General features: G+C 44.8%; 1 protein-coding gene across 1 annotated transcript in view; it reads left to right on the top strand.

Moving 5' to 3' along the window:
- Positions 1 to 11,567, top strand: part of DIPK1C (divergent protein kinase domain 1C) — a 28,582-nt gene extending 17,015 nt beyond the window's left edge. Inside the window, exons 2-4 of the mRNA XM_080378328.1 lie at positions 1,814 to 2,491; positions 6,302 to 6,466; positions 7,199 to 11,567. Of these exons, the coding sequence (XP_080234454.1) occupies positions 1,814 to 2,491; positions 6,302 to 6,466; positions 7,199 to 7,414 (1,059 nt within the window). The 3' untranslated portion in view covers positions 7,415 to 11,567. The remainder of the gene's footprint in view (positions 1 to 1,813; positions 2,492 to 6,301; positions 6,467 to 7,198) is intronic.
- Positions 11,568 to 11,663: the final 96 nt, after the last annotated feature.

The following is an 11,663-nucleotide window of genomic DNA, read 5'->3' as shown; positions in this document are numbered from 1 at the left end:
TAAGTTCTATATTCTCTTACTGTAGCAGAAGAAGAGCTAGGTTGTGGTCTTCTCAACAGGAGATCAATGATTTTAAATGTGACTAGGCTTACGCTCCAAAGAAACCCCCCAAAATTCCTTCTGTTTTTAATCATCTTTCTAAAATCGCTTAGAGTTCCAGATGCCAAGAACTGTTAAAATGCTTCTGTTAAGAAAATTAAAATTCCTACTTAGATAGGGAGAATAAATTTGTATTACATTCATAGGATTAGCTTTTCAAAAGCATTGATCTGCATGCTCTAAAGTCTGTGGACATCCCGGTGAGTCTGCTTGGCCATCCTGATGTGGCTGCGGTTGCAGTGTGCGTTTCACACGTGTACATCACCCTGGACTCAGGGTCAGAACGCTCATGCTAGAGTTTGCCCACCTGGCTCTCCTTGCTGGCATTGAATGTTCTCACGCGGGCTCTGAGAACATCAGAGTATAAATAAATTTTATGCCCGTCTGAACTGCCCTCAGTGGGCTATTTTAGTCAGTTTATCACTGTTCCTGGATTTTGGACTTAATCCTCCACCCATTCCCCAGTGTGCTGTTTAAGTTTGGACTCTGAATGTTGCCTGGCATCAGAAGATATTCCTCTGGTGCACACCTTAGACACTGTCCTAATAAAATATATCACCTGCATTTTATCATCGTGTTTCTTGTGTGTGTAACAGCAAGTCACAACTGAGGTGGGGCTCAGGCAGCCGTTGCAAGTACTCCACATGCAGGGGGAGCTGCCAACTTGATTAAATGAAGGTTCAAATGCCAGAAAGCAATGAAGAAGGCTGAGACCTCCTCCCAGATGTTTGGCTTTCAACACCAGCACAGTCTATTCCCCTTTCACCAGAGACCTCTGATCATCCCCTCTACTGATTCGCCCAAAGCAGTCCCTGCAGCTGCACTTCTGAATGCCCATAGGAATGTATTGATTGCCTACACTTTTGGAAGTGATGGTATGGAAACAATTACGGGTTGAGGGAAGGACTGATGGGGGAATCCTTGCAGTTCTTATACGAATTTGTAGTAACCACTTAACTATGAAGCAGCAGTTCCCATGTTTCCACAGGCTGTTTTTTTCCCCAATTAAAAAAAAATAATTAAGAAATTGATATTAAAATGTCATTTTTGATAATTATATATAAGAACTGAAAAGTCATTTTGTCTTACAGCATTTACATATTTTAAAATTCTGAAAGTTCTTGGTCCAAGAGGCATTGAGCACAACCTGTTTCCTGGTAGTGCAGAAGTAGATTCTTACAGCTCCATTCAGAGCGTGTGGAGTGCAAGGCTGAAACTTGCAGGCCTGTGGAAGGTCCCCGCAATCAATCTGCCCATGGGTTTTCCTGTAGCTTAAGTGGGGATGTCAAAGTTATGCTGCCCTGAACCTTCCAGAGATCCTGCATTACACTGCAAGTTATCTCCTGTGCCTCAGGGTGTTACAGCCCAGAATCTTAACACAGCACAGCCAACTGTGTTCAAAGCTTGTCTCACTGAATTCATATGTGTCAAGAATTTAAGAGTAGCAGGTCATCTAGTCCATTTCCTTGCCCCCCAAAAGCCTGTCCTTTACCATCCCAAGAATCCCAGTTTTGAGGCAAGACCCCGCCTAGTGAAAGTTCTCTAGAGACTTCTTCTGAAAAAAACATCTGATCAGTTGTACAAGGTGTGTGCTTGCAGTACCATGACTACTGCAGACCTCTCGAGCTTAGGACCGTTGCTGATTGCTTGCCTTTCTTCTGTGTGGTCTGTGGGTGTATGGTCCTGCTATGAATTTTCTACTCTTTCACTCCAGTGTCTTGACTACAGCAGCGGAGCCCTGACTGGCGACCTCTGTGAAGACCTGTGTGTGGCACAGAAGCTGGTGTACAAACACTGCCTTTACTATGACAGAGGTAAGAAGGTTATCCAGGCTGACTGGAGAGGCCAGCCCATCATCCTGAAATCCAAAAAGGAAATCTTCTCCAGCTACCAGCATCTCAGTATGCTAGAGGAGGTGGAAACAGAGGATTTTCCTGAAACAGAGCTTCTGCTGATGGTAGCCTTGGAGGTCAAAAATGTCCTGGGGCTGGAACTATCTAACAATACCATGGGGCCCCTCTGGATGAGGAAGAAGGGACCACGTTGGAAAGCACAGGTGGCCAGCATGTGGTCCTTGCTCCAGCAGGAAGAATATATCTACTTCAGCTTGCTGCAGGACTTCAGCAAACACGTGCTGCGAATTATTGGCTCTTGTGGACACTTTTATGCTGTGGAGTATCTCACAGCTGGACATGCCTGGCACAAAACTCTTTTTCCCTTGGAAAATGTGGTTGGTCTCTCCCTTGCTGGCCACAGAAGCAGGGTGAAAGCCATCACTGACATTGCACTCAGCTTTCTGGACATGGTGCAGCATTTTGACAATGACTTCTCTCACCGACTTCACCTGTGTGACATCAAACCAGAAAACTTCGCTATCAGGCACGATCTTACAGTAAGTTGGGTCTTTGGGGGGGGCGTTGCAGCAATTTGAGGTCAAATTCTAGTCTGAAAATGGCTGTGTAAAAACGACACTTCCCTCCTCGTACAACTTTTGGCTAAGTTTTTGCAAAACTGATGCATTTACAAGCGTTGGGAGATTCTCTGCTGTTTTTCCCCTTTGTAATATGTGCAGCCACATTTCAAAGCACTAATCCTGCTGCTCGTTTTGAGGACTGCTTGCTTAGTTCTGATTTATTTCACCTCCTTAAAGGCATCAGTACCGACAGGGTCCCCTGGATGTAGTGAGGGATACCTCCTGAAAGCAAGGAGATCTCAAAAGCTGTAAGTGAAGCTGCAATTTGAGTCACAGCAACTATTTCTGGTAGTGATGCTGAAAGGAAAACCTGTTTGAATTTCAAAACTGGATTGTCTGGCCTGACACAAGGGGAACTCGCCACATCCCAACACACACATTTATGCTGCAGTGTTCAGCTTATCTGGTCTGGAAGCCATCCAAGGACAGTGACATGAAACTCCCTGGTAGTGTTACGCTCTGACTTTTCATTGTACAGCTGTAACTCAGACCTGAATAGCTCTGCATGTTTTATAAGTAGTGACGTAGCCGAGCACCACATTGCTGCATGTATCTTGCATTCATTCTGCGGGCAGAAATTCCACTGGTTTTGGTGGTAATTGTGTGTACAGACTGGAGACACTGTGCAGTAGTGTTTAAACCAGGCTCACAATTTGCAGTGACATCAGTGGAGTTTCTGCACTCTGAGTAGATGTAAAGCATTTCCAGGGGCTTTAATGCGGTTTCCAGTACTCACTGAGTGTTAATATAACACTCACATCTTCAGAGTACTAGGCAAACATTGCCTAGACATTTAGCCATTAAAAGCAATTAGAGTGCTTCCCCTTCACCCTTCCCTTCCCTCCTGTTGTTTATTCAGGTGCAATACAGCAGCTGAACAGGGAATGGGTGAGGAGCTACAGCAAGAAACTAAAACAAACGTACCAGTATTTAGGCAGTGAGGTACGGCAGGGATTCCTGGAGGCAGGCGTTGCCCATCTTTTTCAGTTATGCAGAGCTGTGACTGCGTGGGGCTGAGCACACACCAGAGCATCTGTTTTACAGCCTACTTACAGGAAAAGAGTGTTCATTTAGGAAAAGAGAAAGAATATTGGCAACGTCTTCCCTTATGAGTCCTGGTGAGGCTTACCTCTCCGGGATCCTGTGACTTCTGGGGTCCAAAGAGACGACAGTCACCTTCTAGTAAAGGAAAGCAATTTAGTATTTTCTAGGAGAACTAATTAAGAAAAAGAAGTTGTTGCTTACACATGGACTTCCTAGTTGTATATTACTTACAGCTCATTGGTATCGCCTGTTATCACTGCACTGGGCTGGGAGGCAGGAGGTACACACAGTCAGAAAGCTGCAGGGTGGCAAGGATGTGGGCCAGGACAGGGATGGGACAGGGAGAGCTTCTGGTCGGTGAAGAAGGAAGGAGAGTAACAATCAGAAACTCTATGTGGTTTTACGAACCAGTGCCAGAACGGGGCACAGCAAGGCAGACTCTTTTTTGTCCATTATGTTTGTTTTAAGCAATTTTTTCACTTGCTTGTTTTTTGTGCTCTGTATAGGATAATATATATATAAGCACCCATAATAGTACCACTATTCCTCAGCCCAGTAACGAGACTGCTAATGCCCAAAGAAATGTGCTGGAGAACAACAGTTTTACTTTGAGGATTGTTTTCAAATGGTTGGGGTAAGCCTCCAGCTCTCACTCCAGCCTTCACATGGTGTTCCTGCAGCACAGAGGGGAGAGATCACTGCCTGGTAGATCATCCACGGGAATTTTAAGCTGTGATGGAGATACATAAGGTGCAGAGTGGGAAGGATGTCTGGGTAAATATACAGCGCTCTGGGACAACTTCCTCTTTTACCAGCACCTCAGAGAGAACTAGAAAGATTACAGCACCTTAAACATGACTCTAAATCAGGTCAGGAGCTAAGTCGGGTCCTTCCAGTGTTTCCTTAGGTACCCTCCTTTGTTACCATCATAACAAACCCCACCAAAATGTAGCTGTTCACAGGTAGAGTGTCACCCAGATCCATCATCACAGGATCTGGCTGGATGCCCACACATTTTTATAACAGATTAACTTCAGTGAAACCACTGAACCCTTTGGCAGCCACACATTTGGGAACCAGGGCTGCTTTTCCTAGCGGAGCAATCGATCAGGTTGTCAAAGGTGCTCAGCGCTGGCAGAGACCCTACCCGGGAGCTGATGCAGCAACCCTAGGACCAGGGAAACCCTGTACCACTTTTACTGTCTCTTCTGCAAAGAAGCAAACAGGAAAACTGCAGAAAGCTTAAAAAGAAGAAAAGAAAAAGAATTTGCCTGTCCAAACGTGTGAAATTCCTTAGGCTACGTCATCATCATCAAGCTCTCCAAGAAGCTTAAAAATACTTGAGTTTTTAAGCTATGCCTCATCTTTTAAAGATTTTTCCCTGGGGAAAAAGGAATAGAATAAAATGAAGATTAGACCATGTTCTTTCTTTTGACTGTGGAAGGTTTATTTGGCCTTCTACCAGACCAGACATCTTTAGTTCCTGGGGTTGATCCAGCTGCTGCTCCAGCCACACAGTTCAGCTTCCCTGTTATTTGGGAGGTCAGCTCTTAAAAATGAGACTATCATTTGAGCCCAAGTAACTCTGCTTTGCCCTGGTCCCAGATGTTTCCCTCTGTGGAAACGTGTGTCAGCCTCAAGGGAGCATCTCTGACCCTGGCTGTCAAGTGTTAAGTGCAGCTCTGAATGTACACTGATTGCTGCATCCATCACGCTGAAAGCAGGCTTCGTTCACTGTGGTCACCCACAGTCTGTCTCATGTCAACCAGCTGCCATCTCGTTGCTGGCTCCCTTTTTTCCCCTGTTTATTGCTGTGATTGTTTTAAGTGAAGTATTCATGGGTGGAGTGACGCTGGCAGAAACTGAGACTACAGCCCTTAGCTCCCAGAGCGGTCTCAAACCCAGCACAGGCAGCAGCTCTGCAGACCTCTTTGTGCTGCGTGGTCACTGTTTTGCAAGCCTTGTGTCAGGGTGAAAACTGACTGATCCCTTCAGTCCTTGCTTTTTCAGCTGAAACCAGCTGCTGGCTGGACTCTGTTACGGACCGTATTTCTGGACAGGCAGAACAAGAACCATGCACAATAAATGAGTCAAACCATAGCAAACAGGACAGTCCCAACTCTCAACAATCTCAAGGATCTCTTTCTACAGCTGAAAAGGCTCAAACCCTCTGAATGCGATGGCAGGTTTGCAGGAGCTGTACCAGGCGCAGGTAATTCTGCACATCCCACTGCTCCTCTCCATAGTGGTGAGGTTAGGGGTTTAGTCTGAATGGCAAATTGTGAAATGATACCATCTGGCTTGTGGATAATTTTGCACCATCATATAATTAAAAGGTTGGGGTGCCATCTGCATACGCTGCAACAGCAAGTAAATCAATCCTCAAGCTGGATAGTTCCGGTTTAAGGCAAGTCATTCCAGTTGACCTCAGGGACGCATCTTGTCCACAAATAATTTCCCCTTTCCTTGTGTAATAAGCATTGGCTGGTTTTGTTTAAAAAGTGGTGTTTATAAGACAAGTGCAGCTCAGTTAAGTGAAATAAAGCCCTTTCATTGTGATGCCAGTTCCCCACTGGCAGATGCTCTCAGCACAGCATTTCCAAAAGCGAGCAGCAAAGGACGCTTGCTCAGCCCTGTCCCACTGGCTGTGCTGTGCCAGATCTCATGGATTGTTTTGATCCACAGGTGGTGGCCATTGATGTGGATATGGCCTTTTTTGAACCCAAAATGAGGGACATCCTCGAACAGAACTGCACGGGAGATGAAGATTGTAATTTTTTTGATTGCTTTTCAAAATGCAATCTGAAAATCAGAAAATGTGGAGCACAGAGAGCGAATAACAACTTGCAAGTGAGTAGACACAGCTGCCTTATGCATCCATTTCTTGTAAAATCACATTGACTATAAAATGCATAGTATGTACTAGGAGTCTGTGAGATGAAGACAGACAGGTTTTTAAATGTGGCCACATTTCAGTGCCAGTTCCTGCTCAGAAGTCCCATCCTGGGGCACGCAAATCGATGTTTATATTCACTAGTGTTTCCTTGCCGTGTTTCTGTGCAGCTGTTAGCCCAATGCCTCAGACAGGAGAGTGTAGGAAGCAGGGGCAGGGGATCGGCATTACTGTCTCTACTAATGGTGAAGTCAGGGCTGTTCACGTGTGAGCAGCAAGGGGGGCTGTGGCTGCGGTGCTCCACTCTACAGACATAGTACGCGGATGTAGTGGAAAGGGGAGTCCCCGGGGTTCTTGTCCCTGGGATGCGGTGTCTTATAGCTCACCCGGCTTGTGCTGGTGGGAGGCACTAGTGCAGCAGAGAGCCTGGGGGAGTACAGCCTGATGGCCTTTTGCCTGCTTCTCCCACCCCCTCACCTTCATCACTTGTGCAGAAGTGCAAGAGCAGCCTGAGAAGGGAATTTCTCAGCTAGAGTGTGGCTTCTGTGGATGCTCCTTTTCTATACCGTCCTCTTTGGATGGCTAGAGGCATTTTGGGTTCCGATGACATTTCGATAGTCCTAGAGAAGCAGCAGGGCCTTAGCTGTACCTCCTGAAAGACAACAATCTGCTCTTTTTCCTTTCCTCAGGTAATTTGTGACAAAATATTCCGGCGCTGGTTTTCCCCAAATCTCAGAGGACCGTTGGTTTCCCTCCCCCTGCAGCTGCAGCTGCAGAAGGCTGTGCAGGAGTGTGCCGAGCCGGGGCACATGGATGCTGCCGGGCACCAGAGGACTCTGAAATCGCTCTCTGAGTTATACCACCTGCTTCAGGTCACTCAGCGAGAACTGCAAACGACAGAGTAGGTGCAAAAGGCAGAACTGCAAAGGCCATATCTAGCCACTGCTAAGGGATGCTGTACGTGAGGCAGCCTGTGTTTTCTTTCTCGCTCTTCCATCCCTCTTACCCATTGTATTACATTTACAGCAGAGAGATTGTTTTTCTTCTATGCAAATGAAATTCATAGCTGCAGCTGCAGCAGGTACTGTTAATATCCTTTCAAGTGTGAAATCGTTTTACATTACCTGGACGCTGTTCTTGCTTATTTTCCTGAGCTAGCGCTAGCCCTCTCCATCAGCATTCAGCGCATCATTTGCTTACCAAGAGCTGTAGTCACTGCTCAGGTAGCATCCGTCTGAGTGCAGTGATCAGAGTGAAGATGCATTTACAGAAGAAAAGTGTAAGTGCAGCAAAACTAACATCAATGATTAAAATAGTGGGTGAGTCGGTGTGGATAAGTACGTGCATGGAGTTTGTTTTAATTTCTCCGTAGAATGAGTTTTTTTTAAAGCAGGGACAGAATGCTCTGTGTGAAAAAACAGTCTCAAATATGTAAATGTATTGCCACATGAGTGAAGAGCTGCTGTACAAAGCGGTCCTGTCTGATGTCACCAAATGCATTTTCTCTGGTGTGTTGCATTACCTGTGCCGTAGCTAACTTTCTGGGGACAAATGATGTGAAGGTACTTAGGACTTTTCTAGAACAAAATAATTGTACCCTTGTTGAGTTCCCATGAGGGTACTCACATTCTGCAGTGGAGAGGTATGAATAGTGCTACTGAATTTTCCCATGTGAACAAGCCCTCAGGCACTGGTACATCAGAGCACTTTGTAAGAAACACTCTTTTGCCAGAGAGCAGAATTACCCAGGAATGCCAACAATCTGTTCTTTGCACTAAACAGAACAATATCCAGACTGGAGGTTTTTTACACGATATTTTTTTAATGGACAAAAGGAAATTTTTCCTAAGAATTCATTATCTTGCAATCACTTACATAAATAAAGATCCCTAGATTAAGTTAAAATCATTAACTTTGCATTTCAAATGTGTGTAGCTGTGGCTGGAGAATCTAACACATGGGTTCAGAAGAGATCACATGTGTTCAGGCCCAACCCTGAAGACATTAAAACCCCCTCAAACAGAAAAACTAGCAGCGTGTGCCAGCCCTCAGCTCAGAAGGACTCTTCAATATTAAGACTGACAATACTGGTTTGTGTGTGTGAAACACATAACAACACCTAATCTTTTTCGTCTTTATAGCCCTCAGCCTTATGACAGCCCTGAAGCCTGTGAGCACTAATTATACACAAACTTTCCATTTCTGGAGTGGTTCTTCAAAGTGATGTTGAAGACTGCCTGTGACCACAAAAATGTGAGCTGCTTAGGAGACCTTGACACATCCAAAACTAGCTCAGGTTTTCAGACTAGGCTAAGTTTTTTTAGTATTTCTTGCAATAAACTACTGTAATTTTAAGAATAACTCAAGCCCTCAAGAAGCTCATAGCAAGGCCAAGGTCAGCTGCCTTGGTTGGGGCTGTACTGAAGACAAGCTGGTGGCAAGATGGAGCTACAGCTTAGGAGCTCCTGGCTGGTAAAGCTGTGCTCAGTCCATGCTTCTCTGACCGGGGAGACAGACAATGTTTCAATACTTTAAGATCACCCTTTGCAAAAGCAGGAAGGCAAAGCAGAGTAAGAAGAGAGCCAAATTCCAGAGCTAGCCTTGTCACAAAGTTGTGAAATTTATAGAGGAAAAAGTAATTAAGGGTAGAATCACATAATGATAAAGTGTTGGGGACAGGTAAAATATCAGAGGAAAAAGAGATGAAGGAGAAATAGGAAAAATGAAGTAAAAAAGTATGGCCCATTTTGTGAAAACGAGATTTATGGTATAAGACTGAATAAACTGGTGTTTAGTCTGAGGAAGAAGAGACTGGAGCCAAACACTGGTGGAATGTCACTCTTCTCAGAAGGTCCTTCTCCTTGGCAGGATTTAGGAAGGGAAGCTGCCTTCGACACATTTCTCCAAACCCCTCAGGGCCTGGCTGCAGCCATCTCCACCTGGCAGGGACCTCCTTCCCCACACTACACACTTTTCCAGGTCATTAGGTTTCACTTCTTTTCAGGATACAGAAAACAATCCTCACAAACCTCTCAAGAGTGACACAAATGGGTTATTTGTACTTCGCTGGGCTGTGAGGTTGCGTATAAATGATGCAGCCAGCTTGGTACACCTTCACTGGTGAGTGAAAGGACAAGGAGAGCCTGACAGGCTGTGTGAACACAGGGCTTGATTCTTCACTACCCACCACGTGCTTTGTAAAATCACTCAAACATGGGAAATGGGAGAGAAAAGTGAAGTATTCTCATTTATTTAGCACAGGTACCAATGACCAGAACAGGAATGAAACAGTAGTTGTGCCTTTATCTCCCTGTGACAGAAAGAAAAGAAAATGGAGACATTGGTTTGTTGCCATTTACCTTAAGGAGGCAAGTGCAAAACTGCAATAATTTGAGCCTGTATTATTTTATGCTTATAGTTGGTTTTGGTGGAAATACCTATACAGGTGTTTGACAAGGAGAACCGGGCTCGCATGGCCTAGTGCTCCTTCCAACAAAGCCCTTTTCATACTGCCTTGGCAGTACTGCCACCAAAAATAGCTCTGGCACAGAGATACCCAGCTGGCACATACTGCAGGGGGCACGGCCAGGTCGGGCGGGTACTGAATGAGCACCCTGTGTGCTGCTGAACGTGGGCTGTTGGCACTGCTTGTTGCACCACAACAGCCAGCAATGATAGCTGGCAAATTCTGCAGGGAAGATTTTCTGGGCTATGGTCAGAAAATGAAAAGTTGTCCAAAATGATATCATGCACTACAAGAGTTGTTTGGTTGTTTTATTTGTAAACACCAAAACTCTCCATATAAGAAGCTCTAAAGTAATTTTTGAAAATGTCTAACCTACTCAGTTTTGACAGTTCCTATCTGGAAAAATTTGCAAATTATTATCTTAATTTTAGTTAATTCATATTGAGGTTTGCAAAGCAAAAAGAGAAAGGTTGAAATGGATCACAATTTAAAAACCAGTGTTCTGTCTGGTCTATGCAGTGAAGATTGTTAGTACCTTCAGTATTTTCTGATGTTTACTTTTCATCCTGATTCAGACAAAACTTTGTGTAAACTCAAAATCTTTTGCAGAGATTTTTTCATCTAGCCCCAGTGGTCAGATTCAGAAAACAGGAGGTCCAGATACAGTCTTAGAAGGCACCTTTGCTTCCCACTTAATTTCTGCATGCTGGTTGTGCTGTTAACTTGGGCTGCAGTGGTTTCTGCTTGGTTTCTCTCACTTCGAGGTATCTCCAAAGCACCTGCCTACTGGCATCCCTGTTTGGTATCTAGTTCACTGCAGCTCTGCAAAATCACAGGCTACATAAGATTCTTCACACTGTTCATCCCCTCCATATAAAAGATGACTCCTCTTATACAGGTTCACTAATAGCATTTGGCTGCCCTGGGAATGGCCAGTTAATCCAAGAATCTGTTCCCATTCAAATGGTCTCAGCCCCATCTGTTTGCTCAGTCAGTCTGTCCCTGAATCGTTTTTATAAAAGTGGCACTATCTCTTGATTCATTCTACCACTTGCTGCATTAGTGCCTTGCTCAGCAACTTTCTTCCCACATTTATGACTCTCTGTGAAGCAGGAACGGCACTAAGTTATTTTTTATTCCTTCTTCCCATCTTGGTTAGCAGCACATGCTTCAGCTCTGCAATAATCCAGATACACTGTCTGTTCCCACATTTTACAAGAGGTGAGTCCAGTTGGAGGTCTGCTTCATAATCTTTAGGAAAGATAAATTCAACTCTTTCCTCAAGATTTCCACAGAACAACTACTTCTGAAATGTAGATTTTTTTTCTCCAGTTGGCATTTTATACTCTGCAAAAACATCCGCAAGCAACAGTCCTGCACTAGGGTCATTGTGAAACAGAGCAAAACTCCATGCCCCAGAGGACTGACATGGTCTCCCTTGTGTTTTGAGGTTGGCTTCATGGTGGCTACCCTGGAACAGCAGGTCATTGCTATAGCCACAGTTTTTCATAGAGAGAGCAATACTCCCTAGTGTAAATTCATGGACCCCCCTCTACTGAGGGCATTCAGATTCATTGCTGGAGGCTGGATAACAACAGGTATTTGGGACTGGGAGAGAAGAGAGAGGAGGGTTTGCTTTCTTTTAGTTAGAAATGCTGACTGAACAAAACACTTCCTACAGGTGAAAA

Source organism: Falco punctatus (genome assembly GCF_963210335.1).
Source record: "Falco punctatus genome assembly, chromosome: 3".
NCBI classification, from domain to species: Eukaryota; Metazoa; Chordata; class Aves; order Falconiformes; family Falconidae; genus Falco; species Falco punctatus.
Note: the sequence above shows the minus strand (reverse complement) of the source record. Positions and strands in the feature narration are given on the sequence as shown.